Source organism: Pezoporus flaviventris, unplaced genomic scaffold (genome assembly GCF_033815535.1).
Source record: "Pezoporus flaviventris isolate CSIRO_AGI_PZ_B2104156 unplaced genomic scaffold, CSIRO_AGI_Pfla_v1 ptg000079l, whole genome shotgun sequence".
NCBI classification, from domain to species: domain Eukaryota; kingdom Metazoa; phylum Chordata; class Aves; order Psittaciformes; family Psittacidae; genus Pezoporus; species Pezoporus flaviventris.
The window spans coordinates 566365-589810 of NW_026892627.1; the positions used below are offsets into that span (position 1 = coordinate 566365).

Consider the following 23446-nt stretch of genomic DNA (forward strand, 5'->3'; position numbering starts at 1 on the left):
ACTGCTGTGGCTTGTTCTTTGAGAGAGCCAAATTAATGTCCAGTAGCACTCAAATGTGCTAATAATGTAATAGGAAATGTTAAAAGAGTAATGGACCCCTCTGAAGTATCCCACTGCCCCGTGGCATATTATATCTGCCATATAATATATCTGAACCTCTGCTATGGAGACAGGCTGAGAGAGCTGGGCTTGTTCAGCCTGGAGAGGAGAAGGCTTCAGGGACACCTTAGAGCAGCTTCCAGTGCCTAAAGGGCCAACAAGAAAGCTGGAGAGGGGCTTTTGACAAGGGCAGGTAGGGACAGGACAAGGGGGAATGGATTTAAACTGACAGAGGGGAGATTGAGACGACATCTGAGGAAGAAGTTCTTCCCTGTGAGGGTGGTGAGGCCCTGGCACAGGTTGCCCAGAGAAGCTGTGGCTGCCCCATCCCTGGCAGTGTTCAAGGCCAGGTTGGATGGGGCTTGGAGCAACCTGGTCTAGTGGAAGGTGTCCCTGCCCATGGCAGGGGTTTGGAACTGGGTGAGCTTTAAGGTCCCTTCCAACCCAAACCATTCTGGGATTCTATGATATAAACCCAGTGTGAAGCTGGCAAAAGGGTAAAGGGGGACACCTCTGGGCCAGGGATCAGGGGTAGCAAGTCCAGCTAGAGTCCAGACACTGGTGGTTAGTGCTGGGACCCAGCCCCATTTAGCACCTCCATTAGCGGTTGGGATGGAGGGTCCTGCTGCAGCGCAGGCACCTTGGCCAGGCTGACAGGGTGCTCACAGAGCGCAACCATGGGGGAGGCCAAGCCCTGCAGCGGGATGAACCCAAAGCACCGGGAGGCGCTGGCGCTGCCCAGCCGGAGCCCCTCAGCAGAAGGAAACGCTCTGCGGCGCTCCTCAGGGGATCAGAAGCCGCGCTCACGCTGCCTCCGCCCATCCAGCAGGGGGCGCCGTTCGCCTCCGCTCAGCGCATGCGCGGAGCCGCAAGACCTCCCCTAGTCCCCGTTGCCGGAAGATTCCGTGTCCCCCCCGTGGCGGCCCTCCTGCCATGTTTGCGGAGCTGAACGAGCTGCTGAACGCCTCCCCGCAGCGACCGGAGACGGTGAGAGGGAGTGATATGAGGAGGCAAGGGAGGAAGGAAAGAGCGGGGCTGCCTTGGCGACCGTGCGGGCCCTCACGGGGGCTGCTGGGAGCTGCAGTCCGAGAGCCGCGCGGTGCATGCCGGGAGAGGCGGGGCACTGTGAGGCGGTGGCGGGAGCGCGGTGTGGTGGTCGTGGCCTAGGCCTCCACCACGTCGTTAACGGGCGCTGGGTCCTCCTCTTCGCTCTGTCTTGTTTCCCCGCTGCTCCTCAGGGGTGAATGTCAGGTATCCGCCGCTGTATAGGGGCCGGGACTTCTACCCGCAGCCCCTTGGTGTGTGTGTCTGTGCGCGGTCGCTGCCGTGTGGGGGATAACAGCAGAAGCGGGGATGAAAATTAGTACCCAGCGCTCCTCCGGGCCCTGTGGTGTGCTCTAGAGGTTCCTCTGTCTTCAGCCCCCTCAGTTAATTCAGTTCACCCATGTAGGTGTTGTGGTAATGGAATCTACGCTGTAACTAAATGCCTTTGCCTTGCGTAAGGTCTGTGAGGCACTTCAGGTAAAAAGTTAATAAAATACAAGTGTGTTTTACATCACTCTCTTTCCTGATAGGTATTAGCACAGTGAAAGCAGGTTTGGGATGATAATTTATTTTCTATGTCCGAGTTTACCCCTGTATTTCCCTATAAAGTTTATGGTGGGAGTAGGGCAGTGCTCCCCTCAGCTGGAAAACACTGGTGGGGTGTTCTTGGTGCTCAGAGGGCTGGAGCACTTCTATGGAGACAGGCTGAGAGAGCTAGGCTTGTTCAGCCTGGAGAAGAGAAGGCTCTAGGGAGACCTTGGAGCAGCTTCCAGTGCCTAAAGGGGCCCCAAAAGAAAGGTGGAAACGGGCTTTTCATGAGGGGCTGTAGGGATAGGACAAGGGGGAATGGCTTTAAACTGACAGGGGAGATTGAGATGGGATGTGAGGAAGTTCTTCCCTGTGAGAGTGGTGAGGCCCTGGCACAGGCTGCCCAGAGAAGCTGTGGCTGCCCCATCCCTGGCAGTGTTCAAGGCCAAGTTGGATGGAGCTTGGAACAGCCTGGTCTGGTGGAAGGTGTCCCTGCACATGGTAGGGGCGATAGAACTGGATGGGCTTTAATGTCCCTTCCAACCCAAACCATTCTGGGATTCTATAATTCTATGATCTGGCCATGAGTTGCTGGAAATCAACATCCTGTTGTGCTTAAAAAACATCAGCCCTTTGTGAATCTCTTCTTCCCATCTCCACCATCCTGATTTCTGCATCTCCACAGTTGGCTTATGACATGTTCAAAGTGCTGACAAATGCCTTCACTGCAGGGCTGGCAGGTGGATGCCGCCTGTGTGGGCGTATCTGACATGTCACTGCTGAATGCTGGTGACACCCGCTACTGCCCTGCCAAGGACTTTGTCAGTTTCCAACAAGTAGCTGCAGCTTCTGCTGTGTAGCCTGCAGGTGGAAAGAGCCTGACAGCAAGAGGGAACGGGCTGGGGCAGGTGGATGAAGGGACTACAAGAAGGCTTTGCCTTTGCAAGTGCTTCATCCCCAGCAGCATCTTTCTGGGCTTGAGAAGGACATGAGGAAGGGGGAAGAAAATTGCACTGAGCATCCATGGTGGAAAATCGGGGGCTGTGGGTCTTCTCCCTGCCAACAAACTAGGTCCTGGTGGTGGGGCCAGGGCTTACCAGCTCCTCAGCAGCATTCCTTTTCCCTGGCAGCCAGGGAAGGCTTCCCACCACCCAGACCCCCATGGATCTGGTTGCTTCCAGCCAGCTGCTAAACAATTTGATCAGCCTGGTCTGTGGGGATGTGTGCAAGAGCTGCATGGACTTTGGAAAGCCTCGCAGATTCCTGCTGGCTTTGCATGCCTTCCTCCGTGTGTCAGCGTGGGTGGTAGATCCCCCATTCCTGTATTTGTGGCCTGTGTCTGGAGTTGGTAAAGGCTTTGGAGCAGGTCTGTGGCCAAAGGCTGTGGAGAAGTTAGTGGGTTGGGTTGCTCAAAGAATGACTGTCAAAACTATCAGCAAGAGCAAATTTAATAAGATATATAAAGGCATGACTTAACAGAATTTGATTGCGAGGTTCACTCTATTACTTACTACGTGGATGAAGTGTATAAAGAAAAAATCAAGGCAAAATCCAACTAAAAATGTCTGATACAGAGACCAAAGGTACAAGAGGTAGGGAAGACCCTCATGTTGAGTCATAAGTTTTAAAACAGACCCCTTTGCTTTCTAAACTCCTGAAAGAGCAGAAGTGTATCTGGATCCAGTCTTGGTCTTAGACTTGGTCAGCAGTTTACGTGTAAAGGTTTAGAAGTTTCACCACAGAGGGAATTCGTACACAGTTTCCGTTTAGCAATATTTTCCAGTTTTGAGGTGGATCTTACAAAGTTTGAAAACAGAATTTACTGCCATTGCTATAACAATCTGTACACACATACCTAACAACATAAGGCTAGCTGTTAAAAATTTCTCTTGAGAGTCAGTGAAATATGTCCAATGTCTCAGCATATCTCAGTGGGTGAGGGTTGAGTCTCAAGGAGTGGAGGAATGTCAGCCCAGGTCCTGTCTTTCACTGACAGGCCTCTGATTATAGCAAACTTGAGCTTTTGTGACTTCTGAGAGGCATCCTCAGAGGGAGATGCTGGTTGCTGCCCACTGTGAGCTGAGAGAGCTCATAGGGTCTCATTTAGGACTACTCTTTATAGGTTCACAACATAATTGGCTTTAGTCGTTAATCAGATTTCTATCCTGGATGCAACCCAAGTCGGTAGTTACTAGAAATAAATAATACTCTGGCGACAGTGGTACCATTCCATTTGGGCTATGATCAAGGGAAGGAGTATTCTGAGGCTGTCAGGGGACTCTCGTGAGAACCACCCTGAAGTCCTGCATCCAGCTCTGGGGCTTCCAACATAAGAAGGACGTGGAGCTATTGAAGTGAGTCCAGAGGAGGCCATGGAAATGCTCTAAAGGCTGGAGCACCTCTGCTGCGGAGACAGTCTGAGAGAGCTGGGCTTGTTCAGCCTGGAGAAGAGAAGGCTCTAGGAAGACCTTAGAGCATCTTCCAGTGCCTAAAGGGGCCAACAAGTAAGGGGCTGCCCCATCCCTGGCAGTGTTCAAGGCCAGGTTGAATGGGGCTTGGAGCAGCCTGGTCTAGTGGAAGGTGTCCCTGCCCATGGCAGAGGTTTGGAACAGGATAAGCTTTAAGCTCCCTTTCAACCCAAACTATTGTGGGATTCTATGATTATCCCTGCTGTCAGCTCCCACCTTGGCCAGAGAACAGAAGTCCCTGGTATGGTCTGTACCTCCCTCCTTAGCTGTGACAGAATACCTGGTATGGTCAAGTGACACTTCACTGCCCAACTGATTACACAAAGGCCAAGGCTTGTGGGAATTCCTGAAATCATAGATCAGCCAAGAGGATTGGGATGGGTGGGGGAGAGATGTGCCATCACACAAGCAGGATGCAGGAGTTTCCTGGATCTGTTGCCTCCCTTCCTCGCTTTTCTCCTTCCCTCTCTTCTTTCTTCCCTCTTTCCTTCTACCAGCTGTACTTTGGTGCAGCTGCTGCCTTTGGAGATACTTGGTTTTGACACTTCCACTCCTGTTTAACTGGCATCTGAAGTGTCAGAAAGGAAGAGGTTTGAGTGCTACCTGAGCACCTGCAGTGTGACAGCAAAGTGAGGGTTGACAGGATTTAAGGGTTTGTAACTGGAAGATTTGTAAACCAAAATAATGTGTGTTCTGAATGATAACATCCTGCTGTGTTCTGCAGAGGAGAGAGCCTTTGGAGAGTTAGCAGGTGGGGGAGGGGACTCAGTGTCTGCTCTTGAAGGGGGCCATTGTGCGGAAGAGGGATGTTGAAGAGGATGGAGTTGTGCAGAAGATAAACCTCTGAACACTTGAGCTTGTGCTGTTTGAACCCAGAGACTCCTCCAGGCTTGGCCATGGAAGGTACATCTCAGTTTGCTGCTCACTGGGGTGGTGCCTCTAGTTACTGTAATGGCCACAGAACCTAACCCCTTTTTCTGGGTGGGAAAGACCTCTCTGGCTAAGGCAGAGCGCTACTTCTCTACCCTGGCTTCTGCTTTGCATTCTCTGCAGCCGTGTTCAATATTTGCTGTTCCATTAACACTGCTTTTGGTTTTGGGCAGTGGGGAGTTAACTCTGATAGATGGCTTGTGAATTGCCTATGGGTATATTGCTTGTTGCTGTAAAAGACTTTTCCTTCTAATAGATTGGAAAAAAAAGTGCATTGATAAGTTCTTTGTGATTAAAAGCAGCCCTTCTATGATTTGTATTGATTAAAGAAATATCTTGACTAAGGTTTTAATGGAAACAAATGCCTTGATGAGGCTGGTACTGATAACAAGCATGCACTGATGAACTGAATTAATTTCCTGTGTGATCAAAACAAGGTATATACTTTGGGCAGAGAGCTCTGCTCCAGTACACATATTCTGAGGATACGGTTTTCTGCTCTGAACATGGCATGTTTGAGGTAACCCTGGAACAGGGGACAGGGAGAGTGGTCTGGGGACAGGAGAAGCTGCAGCTGTAGCAGGGCTGCCATTTTAAATGCTCAGGTGATACTGCCCGTGGCAGCAGGAGAATGGACAGGGAACAGTGGGTGGCTGTTGTCTGCCTGCCATCTATGCCACTTGAAGCAGAAAGAGGTGGAAATGGCTCCCAGCCATTCAGATGATGGTGTCCAGCACCAGGTGCATGAATACTTGGTGTACTCTGCACCAGCTGCGTGTTTTCGTGTGAGGAGGTGGTTCTTGGTGGGCACAGAGCACGGTGGTCTCAGCATAGCTCAAGGGCTTTCAGCTGGTGGCACGTCTTTTGGAAAGCATTGAACTCAACAGCTTCTGATGCTTTCCTGTGGGCTGTGTCTGGAGGAATCGCTGGCATACCTCTTTAAACGGCTGGGTAGCTGTAGTTCTGCTTGTCCTCTTCTTTCTCTGACTAGTAACCTGCAGAGTGTTCCCATGCCTGAGCAGACATCTTGTCTACCAAGATGGAACCAGGAGCAGTTTGTGCCTGGTGTTCCTGTTAAGTTATTTTACTGTTTCTTTTTCAGGGTAAGTTCACACTTCTGCGAGACACCAGAACAGATGGCAGCTTCCTGGTGCACCATTTCCTCTCCTTCTACCTCAGAGGTATGTCAGCAGCAGGACTCTCCAAGGCAAAGGTTTGCCTTTGCCATCTCCTTGGAGGTTCCTTCAGCGTGAAGTGTTTCTATGTGAGCAGAGGGTGGTTCTGCAGAGCATGAGACATCCTCAGATTAGTGCAAAGCTTTGGGATCAGGATTTATGGATCCCAGTCCTGACTTGTTCTTGAGAATTGTTCTGTGTCTTTCGTTACATCCCATAATGTCTGTGTACCGTGTTTCATCATTAGTGCAGTGAATGTTGTAAGTCGCAGGGGCATTTGACAGTAGGAGCTGACGGCAATTCCTTCACTAGCTAGGTGTTTTATAATGTAATTACAGCTATCAGGAACAGCTAACAAATAGATAAGCTGGTAGTGAGTAGAGAAACAAAGAGCCTGGCAAGTTGCCTAATTGCTTTTCTGCTAACAGTTTCACCTGTGAGTAACCTACCAGCCCCTGCAGAGTGGGTGCTGGACTCACAGACTTTTCCTGCTTTCTTCTGGCAAAGCAGCAAGCCCAGCAAATCTGGTACCTATAAGACTTGAAACTTAGCTCAGAGTGCTACGCAGAGAGCATCCTGCCCCCCCATAACTGCCACATCCTCAGCTATAGCTTTATCCCATTTCAAAAAAATTGTTTTACTTAATGGAACAGTGTGAACTGCAGGAAGACCTGTGGGGAGCAGGTTATTGACAGTGTGAACAGTTCAAAATCATCAAATTCTAGATTGGTTTGGGTTGGAAAGGACCTTAAAGCTCCCTGAGTTCCACCCCCTGCCACAGGAAGGGACACCTTCCACTAGACCAGGTTGTTCCAAGCTCCATCCAACCTGGCCTTGAACACTGCCAGGGATGGGGCAGCCACAGCTTCTCTGGGCAGCTTGTGGCAGTGCCTCACCAGCTTCACAGGGAAGAACTTCTTCCTCGCATCCCAACTCAGTCTCCCCTCTGTCAGGTTAAATCCATTCCTGCTTGTCCTATCCCTATAGCCCCTTGTCAAAAGCCCGTTTCCAGCTTTCTTTTTTGGGCCCACATAGGCACTGGAAACTGCTCTAAGGTGTCCCCAGAGCCTTCTCCAGGCTGAACAAGCCCAGCTCTATCAGCCTGTCTCCAGAGCAGAAGTGCTCCAGCCCTCAGCATTTCTGTGGCCTCCTATGGACTCTCTCCAACAGCTCCATGTCCTTCTTACATTGGGGCCTCAGAGATGGACAGAGGGCTGTGGGGTGGATTTCAGCAGAGTGGAGCAGAGGTGGAGAATCCCCTCCCTTGACCTGCTGGTCATGCTGCTGGTGATGCAGCCCAGGACACGGTTGGTTTCTGGGCTGTAAGTGCACACTGCTGGGGCATGGTGAGCTTCTTGTCACCCAACACCACCAAGTCCTTCTCCTCAGGGCTGCTCTCCTCAATCCAGTCTCCCCCAGCCTGTATTTGTGCTTGGGATTGCCCTGACCCATGTGCACAACCTTGCACTTGGCCATGTTGAACTTCATGATGTTGTCACTGTCACACCTCTTGCTGTCCAGGTCCCTCTGGATCCCATCCCTTCCCTCTAGTGTGTCGACTGCACCACACAGCTTGGTGTCGTTGGAAACTTGGTGATGGTGCTCAATCCCTCTGTGATGCTGGCAAAGATGTTAAACAGCAACAGTCCCCTAACCAATGCCCCTCATCACTTGCCTGCACTTGGGCATTGAGCTGTTGACTGCAGCTCTTTGACTGCGACCACCCAGCCAATTCCTTATTCCCTGAGTGGTTCATCCATCAAATCCATGCCTCAAAGGGACAGCCCTGCCAAGGCACTGCCTCAGAGTCTCCCCACATCCCTTTGCTGCTCTGCTGCTTGTTCTACTTGAAATCTATGTCCTGCTTTCTGGCAGGGGGAAACAACTAATGGTTTTGTTCATACACAAACCATAACATCAGGTTGTCACATTCTAGGTTTTCCAAAATCATGTTTAAGTGTCAAATTTGCTTGTTCTGTGTGTTTTTCCAGTCAAGGTCACTTGCTCTCTGAGAGCCAAAATGGGGATTTTTGGCACATCACTGGTTTCAGTAGTTCATGTCACGGTCAGCCATTGGCCTCTTTGCAGTAATACCAGCAAATAGTGCCAGGAGATCCCTGGGCAAGGTGGCATGAGACAGAAAAGGGGCCTTCTACTTTTCTATGTAATTTTTTCTTGTTCTTTCCTTTTCCTTTTAAACTTAACATTTTCCCTAATGTAGAAATCCTATAGAAAGGTGAAAATTGAAAGCCCAGCCATGAGCAAGCGACCTGTCTCACTTCAAGGACTTTCCAGACAGATCGGTAGCCCGGCTGCTGTGTATTATGTTCTTTGATAATGGCAGCTTGCAAATTTGAAATGATAACGTGTCTTTTTGTCTTCCCTCCCAGCTGGCTGTAAGGTTTGCTTTGTGGCACTGCTGCAGTCCTTCAGTCACTATAACATCATAGCACAGAAGCTGGTAAGTCTGTTTGCGTAGGCTAATAATTACAGGTGCAGGGAGTTTCTGTTGGATGGAAAGAAATGAGAACAGGAATGGGAATTGCATGTGAGCAAATGTTTCCAGATCTTGATGGGGACATCAGGAGTGGTGCTCCTGCAGTAGGAGAGCACTTCTCACTGGAGAAGGGATGTGGCATAGGGCGAAAACTTAGCTGTAAGATTCACTGCAAGGGCCCCACTGGGCTCTGCCCTAGAGAGGGCAGAAAGCTGAACGGCTGCTTGCTTTCTTTGTGCTTAGAAATGTTTTCTGGAGATCAGTATTCCCCAGGCAGGCCCAGACTAGTAGATGTAGTTTCATTAGTGCTCTGGGGAGAACAGTGCCATGGTGTCTGTGTCCTATGGGCCTCTCTCTGCACCTGCAGGATGCACCAGCTGTACGGCATGCGAGCTCCTGAGGTGACTTTATGCTCTGTCCTGTGGTTAAGTTGTGATGAAGTGCATTCAGCTGAATCCCCTGTAGATTCAGAAGAACACCTGTATGCCTCTTTGTGCCTGTGGGCCAAGCCATCAGTTTGAGCCATCTGAGGAGCCACAAATGCTGTGTTCGAATGGATTTCCCTTGGTGAGTCAGGCAAGGATTATGTGTATCCTGAAATGAGGAAACAGGGAAACAAAGTAGGCAGGGTTATTCCCAGTATCAGCAAGTCAGCCTGAGCTCTGGCTTTAAACTGCAGTTCTCGGGTTTTTCTGCAATGCCCAGATGTGGAATACTCTAGTTGGGAAGTCCAGGTGACCTTCCAGGTCTGAAGGGGTAGGTCTTGAATTAGTCCTCCCTCTGGTTCTGCTGGAAATCCCAGCAATGCTGCTGCTTATAAAGACTTACAGGTGCTGAAGGACCAGGTGTTGCAATAACAGTTTATTTCCCACTGTAAATGGGGGTTGAGTTTTGGTGCTTGCTAAGCAATTGCATTTTATCTACTACTCAGCTTTTACTCTGTAAAAGATCAATGGTCTGAGAGCTCAGACCTAAGTTAAATAAAAGAACAGAATCATATAGAATCCTAGAATGGTTTGGGTTGGAAGGCACATTCAAAGCTCACCTAGTTCCAGCCTCCTGCCATGGGCAGGGACACCTTCCACTAGACCAGGTTGCTCTAAGCCCCATTCAACCTGGCCTTGAACACTGCCAGGGATGGGGCAGCCACAGCTTCTCTGGGCAGCCTGTGCCAGGGCCTCACCACCCTCACAGGGAAGAACTTCTTCCTCAGATCTCAGTCTCCCCTCTGGCAGTTTAAAGCCATTCCCCCTTGTCCTGTCCCTACCTGCCCTTATCAAAAGCCCCTCTCCAGCTTTCTTGTGGGCTCTTTAAGTATTGGAAGGCTGAGCAAACAAAGCATTTCCACGTGGAGCTTTAACTCACAGCGGATACTCAACATGTGATTGCCCAGTGGAGCAGATTCCCTACTGCTGAGCAAACCAGCCTCTTCTAGCACTGAATAGTTCTCCCCTTTGTGTTGCAGAGAGGAAAAAATCTTGGGGGGAACTTAAGAGGGACAGGAAATGGGACAAAGCCACCAGTGTAGGCAGGAGATTCAGCTGTTAAGTATGGGATCCTTGCCTGCTCTAAAAGCAGAATCATGTTTGTTGGTGTGTTTCCTAATGTGATGAAATTTCCTGGTGCACAGCTTGTGTGTGTGCTTTTAATAGGTGCTGTTGTCATCTCCCTTGTGGAAGAGTCTGAGAAGGGAGAGAACATGAGGATTAGCTGCAGCACATGTGCAATGCAAATCAAAATCATTTGCTGGCTGATGCTTCAACAGAAATGTTACTGACATGAAGGGAGGTGGTAAGAAGAACAATACAGATTGCCCAGGGGAGTGCAGAGAGGTGATTAAATTTGCCACTGTGGTGAGCTGTCCCTGTCCTGTTGGTTTCAAGTCTGAGTCAGTCTTACATTAGAACTTCACAGGTGCCCGTGTGGTCTATTGTGAATTCTTCCTGAGCTCTGAGGATTTGGAGGTCGTAACATCAGTTATTTATATCTGAGTTTTCGTAAGGTCTTTGCTTTAATCCTTTTTTTTTGCCTAAATGAACACATCAGGCTCAGTAAAGGTGGTTTTTAGCAAGGTCATGTCACTCTTAAACTTGCTTAAGAATTTGCTGCTGTAGATCTCTAGTGAAGACCAGCAGGGATGTCATCTACATGGCTGCAGTAAACCCCAGTTCTGGGCAGCATGCTGAGCTGAGTCATGCTGCAGTTAGGTGAGCTGCATGCCCCGCCAGATTACCATCCGCTGTCTTCCCACTTCTTCCTTCATGACAAGCTGCTTGGCTCTCTGTGTTGGCCTGGAGAGTTGCAGTGGACCAGGCTGTAGTTCCTCCAAAGAACCTGTCCAAGGGGAGCTTTGCGGAGACTTTAGAGCAGCTTCCAGTGCCTAAAGGGGCCAGCAGCAAAGGTGGAGAGCGGCTTTTGACAAGAGCAGGGAGGGACAGGACAAGCAGGAATGGATTTAAACTGCCAGAGGGGAGACTGAGATGAGATCTGAGGAAGCAGTTCGTCCCTGTGAGGGTGATGAGGCACTGGCACAGGTTGCTCAGAGAAGCTGTGGCTGCCCCATCCCTGGCAGTGTTCAAGGCCAGGTTGGATGGGGCTTAGAGCAACCTGGTCTAGTGGAAAGTGTCCCTGCCCATGGCAGGGGGTTGGAGCTAGGTGAGCTTTGAATGTCCTTTACAACCAAACTATGCTGTGATTCTGTGATTCCTAGGTTAAATCTCCCATGCATGATCATTCTTGGCAGGAGATTATGCACTTCCGAAAGACTGCAGTTGGAAGAACTTCATACCTTAGCAATGCTCTTGTTTCTGCTTGGAAATGGATGGTCCCGCGCCTGGGAAGAAGGGTCCTGGAACTAGGGTCATATTCTGTGATCCTTACAGTGATGTTTGGTAGATCTGGTCCTTGTAGTACCTGGTGTATATATAAATATACTAAGTACTTACACACCGTTGAAGTAATGCTTGCCTTACATGCTCTTCCACACAGTGTTGCTGGGTCTTACCAGGCTAGAACCACCTCCTTATGTGTTAGCTAAGTGCAGTGGTGTATTTTTACTTGCAGGAAAAAGCTTCTCTGGATTTTTGTGCCTGTACTGCCTCTGTAATACTGGCTTCACAGTTTTCCTTTTTTTGCAAATCCTGCTCTTTTCATGAACATCTGCACTTATTTTTGAGGTACAGTTAATGTTATTTGCTATGTCCTTGTAGAGAATATGCTGGGCCACAGTGGTAGGAAGACTAATGGCACAAGGGCTGCTTGCCAGGTTGGTGTTCCCACCCTCATTTGTACAGTGTTTTGTTTTGAAGGAAAAACATACTTATCCCCATTTGGTCTCCCTCTTGCCTGTTGCCCTCTCTCCTGCCCCAGCACTGAGCTCACACATCACCTGGTCACCTCTGCTTGCCCCTGCATGTAGTTGTACTAGAGAAGGGACCTTGGTCAGTTGCCTGGTCACAGGTGGTCACACTTTGTACCCTGGCTGTGTTTGCTGTTGGAGCTAATGACCGTTGCCTCACATGCTCCATTACTAGTTCTCTTTTCCAGATATTTTGCTTTCCCTAATGAATTGGCTCATGGTGAGCAGTGGTTCTGTTTTGAAGGGATGTCACTGCTGGCAGGCCGGAGGGCCACTACGCTGCCTGGCTGGCAGCATCCCAGATGGATGAGAACAGTTGTGCTCCGTCATGGTGCTCGCAGCTCCAGTCATGCTGAGCTGCTGTTTCAGAAGCATTTCTGGGCTTGATGGGTACATGACAGATTGCCAGAGATAATGTTTGTGTGCTCCCAGCCATAATGGAGCGTGGTGCTGTGGGATAATGAAAGCTTTCAGGGCTGCTTAATGCATGCTGTTTGGATGTTCTGCAGCACCGTGGCTCTGCAGCAGGAATGTGTGTAGTGTCTATGGTAGTCAGGAAGGTGGCCGTTGGCCATTTTGAGTGCTTTTTCCAGTGTCTTCAAGCTGTTCTGATGCTTCCTGTGCTGCTTCCAGAGGTTACTAGCTGTGAGACAAGCAGAAGTTTGCTGTAGAAGATGACTGCAGTGGGGTGCATCCAGGTCTCCATCCAATGCTGTCTCTCTGGGAGCTGGTTCCCCACTTGGAAAATGAGACTGGACTTGCTGGGTCCACCCAGGAACATTGTGACATGACACTGAAGAGATCAAATTCCTGGTCTTATGTATGAGCACGCTGCCCTTGGCTGCCTTCCTCTCATGCTGCAGCCCTTCTCTCTGTCATCAACAGTTTTCTTGCTGATCTGAGGTATAGAGAATTTTTGTGTGCCAGAAGAAATGGCTGAAGCAAAGTTAAAATCAGTTTCTGAGTTATTGACATTAATAGTGAGTTTAGTCACTGCTGTAGCAAAGTATTTCAAGGGTGCGGACTCCAAAAATTCACAAGGGGATGAGGTTTGTGAGGCTGTGGTGCTGCCCAGCCCCACTTTATGGCATGTCAGGTATTTGCCAGCCGTTCCTTGCTCCTGGCCTGCTGCATAAAGATTCTTCTGTCTTTGGCTGGAAATTTTTCCATCGTGTGTGTTTGCAGTTGCCCACGAGGCTTCCCTTAGCTCTCCATTCCTGCCCTGCTTTCTGGCATGCTTTTAGTGAGCAAATATCACCTGCAAAAGCTAAATCCCTCTGCCTGCAGCCCACATCTGCCTCTGCTGGGCTTGGGGCTGGTGGGAGGTATGGCAGGGAGAGCAAAGGGTCCTGCACTCCCCAAGAGTCTCATTCCTGGGAATTACTGCTCCTGGCTTGCCTGGGAGAAAAGAGAGGAGACAATTTGGATTAGATGAGGCAAGGGTTTGCTGCAACACTTGCTGGTTAATGCTGTTCATTGAGAAGATGCTTGAAAACAAAAGGGATATGTCCAGAAGTGCTGGCTGGTGCCATGCCTGAGGCTCTCCTTCCCTGATTTGCATGGCAGGTGGGATCACTTTCCTCCCAGAAGCATGTGTGGAAGACCAGGAAAAAGAAGGGCAAGCTCCGGGCTGATTAAAAAACTGTATCTCAGGTGGGCACATGTCAGACAGCCTTTGCTAGTTGAGGATGCTTGTCAGAGTATCCCCTGGCCACAGTGGAAGATGTTGCCTCTGATCCATTGTTTCCTGATTGCTGTAGACAGTGTTTTCTGGCACCAGCTCTGATGAAAGGATCTTTCCTCCTTGAGTTTCAGCTGGGAAGGAAAGCAATGGAAATCTCTTTTCTTTCATGAGTGCTGAATGTGTGGCAGCTGATAAGCCTTACAGGAGCTGTGGGTTAATCTTGCTGTAAAGGCTCTCTTCCTTATCCACCCAGACCCCCTCTCTGGAGGTCCTCGTGTGGAAATGCCCTGACAAAGCAGCTGAGCACAGCCCTTTGTAGGGATTGTCTCACTGATCAGATGTTTAAAGTGTGGCTTTACAATAATTTTATATATATGTGTATATATATATAAAGAGAAGAAAAGAGCTTTAAAATGTTGGCACTTACATATTCATATTGGAATAACAGGAAGATCGAGCAGCTGAAATATGGAAGTAGAAAGCAGTAGGCAGAAGTGGACACATCACTTTCCTGCCTTTCCCTCTTGTGTGGGAGCAGAGAGAGCCCAGTGGCTCTCAGGAGTGTCATGAGGACTCGGAAATGCTTGGAAAACTTCCAAGGTCTTTTCAAAAGAAGGTGTTGGGACAGTGCCAAGCACAGCTCTCTCTGTTCAGTGCTTTAACATCATGGGGGAGTTGCTGCTTCGAACCTTCCTCTTGCTGGACGACTCAGACTCTGGGCTTAAATGTCCTGCAGCTCCCAGCACAATTGCTTAGAAAATAAGCAAATATCTGCATTTTCCGTGATGCTTAAGAAGTTCCTGCTGGTGTGTGCTCCTTCAGCATTCAGGCAGAAGCCAGTCCTAACTTAAGGCAAGGGCTCCTGCCCTGGGACTTCTGTTCCTGGCCATTCCCGCTCAGCTACCCTCTTCAGAGGTTTCAGAACCTCACAGCATCCTGGAGGGACATCTTTTTTCAGGGGATATAGGAATTACTTTCTCAGGATCCTTGTTTCTGGTTCCCTGTTCACCAGTTCTGCCTGTCAAGCAATACTGCATTGAGCTAAACCTTCCTGAACTGTCTTTAAACCATCTATCTCACCATCTTGTCCACCTACCTGCTGCATTGCGCAACAGCCCTATTTACAGGCTGCTGAGACACTGTGAATCTTGGCATTAATGCTCCTTGGTTCCATTTTAAGAAACAACAGTCCTGTTGTGAAATGTGGGAAGCAACCCACACCAGAAAGCCAAGCACATTTGCACTTCTTCCTGGTGGGAAATGCACAGTTTGGCTGAGGTTCTAAGATAGCGCACATGAGATAACTTTGTATGATCTTGTCACTAATAGGTACTAAATTTTCCCCTGAAAGGTGAACTGACACCTTGTAAGCTGAGGATCTATACAATACTTGGCAAAAGTAGCCTTTACTGATGAAGGAAAGAAGGATGAGAGAGGAGTTCATGACCTAGGTCTCTAGTTGGGGTCTTCAGCGTCTCTGCTGCAGCTCTGCCAGGGCTTTCTCTATTGGAGCTGGATGTGCCCAGCACATGGCTCTCGAGGTCAGTCTCATGATCAAGCAGGGCTGAAAGGAGGAAATCTCAGCTTGAGTTTGAGTCATGACCTGCTGTGGGTGGAGCAACAGACTTCACTCATAAGAAAGAACTATCAATATATTTATTGATATAAAACAGCGATTTGACAAAGTTTAATAATAAATACTAAGCTCACAGAAATGAGATTTAGATATTAGAAAGAAGTTCTGCCTTGTGAGGGTGCTGAGGGCCTGGCACAGGTTGCCCAGAGAAGCTGTGGCTGCCCCATCCCTGGCAGTGTTCAAGGCCAGGCTGGATGGGGCTTGGAGCAACCTGGTCTAGTGGAAGATGTCCCTGCCCGTGGCAGGGGGTTGGAACTGAATGAGCTTTAAGGTCCCTTCCAACCCAAACCACTCTGATTCTATGAAATCCAACAGTGATTTAACAAGATTGAATGGCAAGGAACCTTTGAGTGTTTACTACATGGAGACCCTCCCATTGAGTCATGAGGTTCAGAAGTGACCCTCTTGCTTTCTAAACTCCTTCTGAGAAAGGAGTGTAGGTGTTCAGATTTCATCTCAGTCTTGGTCAGTGGTTTATGTCTAGAGGATTATATATGCACAAACTTTTACATCGCGTAAGGTTTCAGTGTGTAGTATGTTGTTAGTCACTTACCGATAATCTGTTGTGGCAAAGAATCTTTCAACCTCAAGGAGTAACCTTTTCCAGGGGAGACCGTGGCATGCAGCCAGGTGCTGTGTAGGAGAGCTCCATGGGCCCTGGGCTGCCTACTAGTTACAGGGCAAGATAATTGATTCATAGTCATGTTTGCATCCCAGCTGCAGAAGTTAGTTGTTTGTTTTGCAAACTTGGCTCCAGTCAGCCCTTGACCAGTGGTTAGGGGGCCAAGTTGCACAGCACATTGGCTATCATGCTGTTACCTGTCTCCCTGAATCCACTTTGAGTCAGGTGCAGCCATCACAAGCAGACCAGCACTGGTGGTTATCACTTGAGCAGAGCTACAGGAAATAAAGATTGGGTTGTAGGGGTGGAAGAAGCACACCACCACATGGCCCCAGGCAGTTTGTCACAGTCTCTCCTCCTTCTCCCAGGTAGGGTTAGGAACCCCAGCCTACCCAGTAGGGTAGGAACCCCAGCCGTGCTGCTTTCTCCTGGGTTTTGTGCAAGTGTTGGGGTGCCTGGCCCACAGCATTCCCTAGATCCGAGTTGTGCCTTGCTCAGGTACTTGTGTTGTGCCAGGGAGTGTTATTGCCACAGTAATGGAGACACTGAAAACCAAAGGCTTTCACCCCCCCAAGAAGGGAGGGCAAAGAAATTGCTCATAGCAGGGTCCTTGGGGCAGCCTGTAGCAGTTCCAGGATGCTTGAACTCCAAATCTCAGTGGTGATGTTTTGTTAATCTCCTGGTGAAATGCAGGAGGACAAATGTGTACACCACTGTGTATGTAAGTAACAGACCTGCCTGTGTCATCCCCTGCACAAGACTCACTGAAGCATTGACTTTATTAGCGCATTTAGATAAGGCTTGATAAAAATTGGCTGTTGATCGCTTGGTTCTGTTTACACCATTTCTTCAAAGCTGTTTGCTCTGCAACATGATGTTTTCTTCTCTCGAGGGAGTCAGTCTGACAGCTGCCAAAGAACGGGGACAGCTTGTCTTCTTGGAAGGCCTCAAGTCCTGCCTTGACCTCTGGTTTGGAGAGCAGGGGGAGCAGTCGGGACAGCCCAGTCCTCTTCAGTTTATAAGGTAAACCTGACCAATTGGACCAGGCTCTTTTTGGGCTTCCATCTGAGGCCCAAGGACCTGTTTGCTGCACACTCAAGTAAAGGGAAATGCCATCACCATGCACATTGCTGTGCTTGCCTGGCCCTGCCTCTCTCTGCTGCTCGAAGAGGGATTCTGTCCCCTTTCTCCAGCATTTTAGAGCGATTTCGATCCCTATCCCCATTGCCAAGCATGTTTTAGGTCTAGAGAAAATCTATTTCAGCACTAAACAGGTTTGTGTCAAATAAAAGTCCAAGAAGCTTTATTCCTTTTTTAATTGTGTTGAGTTATATTCTCATCCAGAAGAACAGTGCTGCTTTAATCATGCTGGCTTTAATTTTTATTTCCACTTCACTTTCTCCACCCGCTTCACTTTTTCCATGTCCCTGATGATTTGATAGAAAAATATCCACTGAGGGCTGTTAAATTGACAAATACCAGCTTCGGGGCAAGGACTGCCATGTACTTGGTGTGTCCATGGATGCTTCTGGCCCTCTGCTGTTTCAAACTCATGCTGGGGTGGATGGGCTTTTAGTGAGAGTGAGGGCAGGCACGGAAACCCTGTAGACCCTGTACTGTGGGACCATGTAGCCCTTTGGGTCTGGGAGAGTGAGGCTTGCTGGAGTGTGGCAGGATCAAGCTCAGGACAAGCTTGAGAAATGGGCCCATGAGAACCTCTTGGTGTTCAACAAGGCTAAGTGCAAGGTCCTGCACCTGGGTCAGGGCAACCCCCGCTATCAGTAGAGGCTGGGTGATGAAGGGATTGAGAGTAGTCCTGGTGAGGACTTGGGGGTGTTGGCTGATGAGAAGTTCCCCATGACCCGGCAGTGTGCACTTGCAGGCCAGAAACCAACCGTGTCCTGGGCTGCATCACCAGCAGCATGACCAGCAGGTTGAGAGAGGGGATCTTCCCTCTCTGCTCTGCTCTGGTGAGACAGACCCCCCCCTGCAGTGCTGCATCCAGCTCTGGGGCCCTGACATAAGGATGTGGAGCTGTTGGAGCAAGTCCAGAGGAAGCCACAAAGATGCTCCAAGGGCTGGAGCACCTCTGCTATGGAGACAGGATGAGAGCTGGGCCTGTTCAATCTGGAGAAGGCTCCTCTCTCTAGGGGAGACCTTAGAGCAGCTTCCAGTTCCTAAAGGGACCAACAAGAAAGCTGGAGAGGGGCTTTTGACAAGGGCAGGTAGGGACAGGACAAGGGGGAGTGGCTTTAAACTGACAGAGGGGAGATTGAGATGAGGTTTTAGGAAGAAGTTCTTTCCTGTGAGGGAAGATGTTGGTTCCAGTGGCTGAGGGGGACATGCAGTGCATGTGTGGGCCACACCCTTTGAAACCTCCTTCTTCTCTTCCAGCAAGAGCACTTCTGACCTCAAAGCCTTGTTTGACTTCGTCCAGGTGTCCCTGACTCCTGCCAGCAGTGACTCCTGGAAGGGCCCCGTGCTGCTGGTGGATGACCTCAGTGTCCTGCTCAGCCTGGGTGCCACGCCGGTGGCCGTGCTGGACTTCATCCACTACTGCAGAGTTGTGGTGTGCTCCCAGCTGAAGGTACTGCTCCCTCTGCACGCAGTGTCCTGTATGCTGTGCGTACGGAAGAGCCTCTGGAGCACAGCTTGGCTTTTTTTCTTTCTCCACCTCTGCATGATGAGGTTTTGAAAGGCTTTGGCCATCCAAGAAATTGCAATTATTGCTCTAGGGCCACTCACCGGGAGTTGTTAGCCCCTGAAGTACCTGTGTAGGGTCCTTTAAAACTGGTTTCCCAGGAGTTGCTGCCTAGAGAAGAGCTGTGCCTGATGTGTGAGCAGGGATTTGAGGTGCAAAATAGTGTTTATTATAGCTCCTGACTCTCTAGAGATCTCTGCTCACACCTGTGTTTGTGCACATGTGGGAGAGCAGGGAAGGAAATGGGTTACAAAGGTAGCGAGAGGCTGATGAGTCTCCCAAGGGACAGAAATGAAGGTCCACTCAGAAGGCACCTGGGTATTTGCTTCCACCAGTCTTCACTGTTGCTGAGTGTTGCACTGGCTGGTTTCTAAGGGCATATGAACAATGCAGCACTTCTACAAAGCTCTCCTGAGCTATGTGCTAACTTCAGAGAGCATTGCAGCCAAAAATCTTTACAGTCACATCCATCCGTTGCTATTTATGTTGCAGCATCCCCCACCCTGGCCACTTCTCTCTCTGCTTGAGTGAGAAATAAAGTATATGGTGTCAGGTTTTGTTCTTCTGCACTTCATATGGTGCCAGGGTGTTTGTGCTGTAAATGCTGACAAGGGATGTTCTGCTTGCTGAGAATATTTACCTCCAAAACAGCTAAAAACGATGATAAATCACACTAACACATTTCTGTTTCTGTCTAAGAAAGTTCTGAAGCTTCAAAGTACATTATAATTGACTGGGAATTTCATGTTATTTTAAGTCTTTGGTGACCTGCATGGGCTGAGGCAGAGACTCTTGGGATGTATTTTTAATAGAGTTGGTGGTTCTTTGGGGGGTGCATTTTGCTTCTTGTGAGAGCTGTGAAGCTTTGAGCATTACAGCTCTGGCTGCATCCATTCAGCCATGTCTCTATGTAGCTGTTCTGAATTCATTCAGTTGCCATTAGTGTGGCCTGATGGACTGGTTTAACTAGACAGCTATCTCGTAACAAAGGCTTGATGTATTTTTAGGCTGCATGTTATATATATATATATATATATATACACACAGTATAAGGATAGCAACCTGTTTCAGAGTTTTATATATGTATCTGCTGTTTATATTCTCTGTGGACTTAGCTCAGAACCAGCTGCTGTGCTGGGGATGTCTAAGTAGCTTAGCATGGCATTTCACAAGCTCTCATTGCTGTCTCCTCTTCCTTACCCTGATTAGGGATTAGGAATCAGCCAGGGGCTCATCTCTGCCTGGTGCTCTCATTCCAGGGCAACGTTGTGGTGCTGGTTCACAGCAATGAGGATTCTGAAGATGAGGAAAATGAACTGGTTGTGAACTCCCTGTGTCATCACAGTGACCTGATCCTGTGGGTAGAGGGGCTGGCGACCGGCTTCTGCAAGGATGTTCACGGGCAGGTAATGCATTGGAGAGCATGGAGAGGTGGCACATGGTAATGTCACATAAAACACTGCCTGCAGGCCCAAGGGTGGGTGAGACATGTTCTTTCTGCCTCACGGGAGACAGTCCATGCTGCAGCGTGGTTAAGGACTAACAAGCAGCCTTGTTGCAGTGACTAGGATGTGCTGGAGCAGCTGGGCTCTTTTGGTTGGGACTGCTCCCACAGGGGTAGTCAGAGACATCCTGCCACCTGGGGACTCCCCCATCTGTGGAGGCTGGAAGGAGTTTATATGGCAGCTGCAGTGCAGGCTGTATCGCACCCCATGGTGATGGCAAAGAAGAATACCCATTCCCTGGGAAGCTGCCTCAAACTGTCATAGAATCACAGAATGGGTTGGGTTGGAAGGGACCTTAAAGCTCATCCAGTTCTGACTAGACACAAGGCTATTGTGTCAGTGGATCTCAGCCTGGCCTGTAGTGATTGCTTCTGGGCTGGGAGGGCAGCTGGGTCACTGGGGCCTTGTTACTCTATTTCTCTAGTCAGGGGCTGCCAGAAAGGGACTGGTTACAGGCAGGTGTGACAGGTTTTTAATCAGTAATCGTTCTGATTTCCCTTCCCTGCAGGCCAGCAAGAGGCATTGGGGGGTGAGGGTGCTGTGACTGGGGTAGTCAAAGGGATGATATTCCTATTCCTTTCCCTTTGCAGATTAAAATAACTAGGAGAGTGTCCTTGGAGCTGACGGGGGAGCAGGATGTTGTCCAGATCTACCAGTACAAGATCCAGGACAAGAACGTCACTTTTTTTGCTAGAGGGCTGTCAGCTGCAGTCCTGTGATGCTGCGATACAGCACAGTGCTGCAAAAGCAATGCGGAGCAAGGCTGGGGAGGCCAGTACATGCCACCAAACCAGCCCGGCTGCTCCACCAGCACCTTCCAGGAGCAGTGCAGCAAACTGACCCAGGAGGGAAGCTTAAACGTGTGTTAAACTGCATGCCAACGAGGGGATTAGCCTGCCCAGAGCTTGCTGCAATCCCTTTGTCCTCCCACCCTGTTCCCAACATATGTAGGCCAAGAAAAGTGCACATACTTGCCAGAATGGCCCTTACAGCGTGTAAATACAAGCAGGAGGGATGCCCCTTGGGCTGGGCGTGCCTCACCTTTTCCGGTGTGTTATGGCATGGCAGTGCCAGGCACCGCTGCTTGGAGGGATCACCCCACCCTCCAGCTGGCGTTTAATGAGATGACACAGAGAGGGTGGAGACAGGGATGGTCTGGGAATGTGTTGCAATTCTTACCTTTCTCCCAGCTCTGGCACAGGAGAAAGATTTGCTCAACTCGCATCTTCCACAGCATTGACTGAAAAAATCAATAGCTGTGTGTACAGCCCCTCACCTTGCTGTGGTGAGACCCAGACCTTGCTTGGTTGATCCCTTGCTTTGTTAAGTTACTTCCCTCTTTTCACGTGAAACTCCCATGCCATGTTGTCCCATCCCTGGCAGTGTTCAAGGCCAGGTTGGACAGAGCTTGGAGCAACCTGGTCTAGTGGAAGGTGACCCTGCCTGTGGCAGGGGGTTGGAACTGGATGGGCTTTAAGGTCCTTTCCATCCCAAACCGTTCTATGAGTCTATGTGTGTCAGCTTATCATGCAGCTTCCCAAGCTCATCTTTGGCTTTAGGTGATGGATGGACACTTGTACATGAGCCTCTATCTCAGCCACTGCTTCCATGGCACAAATCGTGACTAGCAGGTCTATGACCTGCCTGTAGTGAAGCATTACTGGGGGCTAATAAACATCGTAGATAAAGGGTACAGTCATCATGTAATTAGAAATCACTGCATGGGAAATGCTACCCGCAGGCTCCTTGGCAGGGGAGAGGAATGGGCATCTGAACACAGGTGAGGAGATAGATTTGGATCCCTGGAGCAGAGCTCAGACCTGGAGGTCTCCTTGTAGATGCTCTGGTTGTAGTGGAAGATAATATCCTGCACGCTGGTGATATATGAGGGTGACCTACCAGGTCCTTTGCAGCTGCAGAGCCTGGGTAACAACTCTGCATATGGGACATGTTCCTGCTGTTTTCAACCACCTGCCAATGGTGCCTGGCCTTGCCATAATACCGCTCCCAGTGGGTTCAAAGCCCTGCATCCTGCCCTGGCAGAAGCAAGCTGGTGGCTTGGCCTCCTCCCGAGTCACACCAACCCTCAGGCTGATGCCTGCTGTGCCTTGCTGAAGTAAAACGTGTTTCTTGGCTGCCTGTTGTGGGAGAGCGGCAGAGCCCAGCATTGACGTTGCCAGCTCAACATGGTGGCAGAGCCAGGGGGACAATGCATGGTCACCATCTGCAAAGGGAGGATGGGACAACTTTGGGGATGGGAGCTGCAGGCACTACAGCTGCTTAAAATGCACCTGTAATGGGCATATAATGGTGTGTAATTGAAGCAATACCTGTATGATTAGCTTCCCCTTGGAGAGATCCCAAACCATCCCTGCTCCAAGCTTTGCTGAGCCACCCGGTGAGGCCATGACCCAACCAAGACCTTGCTCTGAAGCTGAAGCTGTGGGAAGAGATGTGATTGATGGCAGAACAGGGTGGCCTTGGCAGGGTCAGCCAACATCTGTGTGCTTGGGGCCACAGCTCTTTGTTTGCCGTCCAGAGGTTGTGTAATGCTCCATTCCAACCGATAGAGCAGGTGGGACTTGGACCAAGCTCTCTGGTCTTCTTTCCCTCAGCCTTGGTGGGAGCAGCTGGGGCCTTGTCCAGGCAGCAAAGCTGGGAAAGGCCTACCAGGGCTGGTACTGGTGGGATGGGATGCAGGCCCTTGGGAGGGGGCTTGATGCGATGGTATCAGGCAGGGCTGCCAGCAGCAGAGACTGTTGAAAAGCACTGGAGCCTGACAGCTGCAAGACAGGCCTTGTAAAAGCTGGGATTGTGGAGGATGCTCACTCAGCCCCTGGAGACAAATGCGCAGGGGCTGCCTTTCCCCTGTCCCATTTCTGCTCCTTTCCTGCTTCTCACTCATTTCCAGCTATGACCTGTCCTCTCAGGGCCACTCTCTTCTCTGGGACCACCTCTTTCCTCACAGGGATTCCCCCAGGATTTCAGAAGTGATGTTTGGCAGCCAGGAGCTGTGCTGAGGGGTGATGGTAGTCCTGGCAGCACTGGCATGGGCCTGGCTGGCTGTTGGGCAGTGGCAGCTTGGCTGCCATCCTCTGTCCCTCTCTGGCTCTACCAGCACTGGAGCTGCCGGGTCCTTTGCTGCAATCTCATCCTGCCCATGGCTTCCTCCTCACGTGGGGAAAAGAAGCCAGTGACT

At 49.9% G+C, this 23446-nt stretch overlaps 1 protein-coding gene across 3 annotated transcripts; it reads left to right on the forward strand.

Annotated features, from left to right (window-relative positions):
• Window positions 1–936: 936 nt before the first annotated feature.
• ELP6 (elongator acetyltransferase complex subunit 6) lies at window positions 937–21891 on the forward strand. 3 transcript variants are annotated; one of them, XM_061474479.1, is made up of 7 exons: window positions 938–1086; window positions 6172–6250; window positions 8635–8705; window positions 16934–17064; window positions 18436–18628; window positions 20002–20148; window positions 20838–21891. In XM_061474479.1, the coding sequence occupies exons 1-7, from the start codon at window positions 1033–1035 to the stop codon at window positions 20964–20966; spliced, it is 804 nt and encodes a 267-aa protein (XP_061330463.1). In that variant the 5' UTR covers window positions 938–1032; the 3' UTR covers window positions 20967–21891. The 3 variants fall into 3 exon arrangements, with proteins under 3 accessions (XP_061330465.1, XP_061330463.1, XP_061330464.1); XM_061474481.1 differs by lacking the exon at window positions 16934–17064 and having other exon boundaries at window positions 937–1086; window positions 18479–18628; XM_061474480.1 differs by lacking the exon at window positions 8635–8705 and having other exon boundaries at window positions 962–1086.
• The last annotated feature ends 1555 nt before the right edge of the window (window positions 21892–23446 follow it).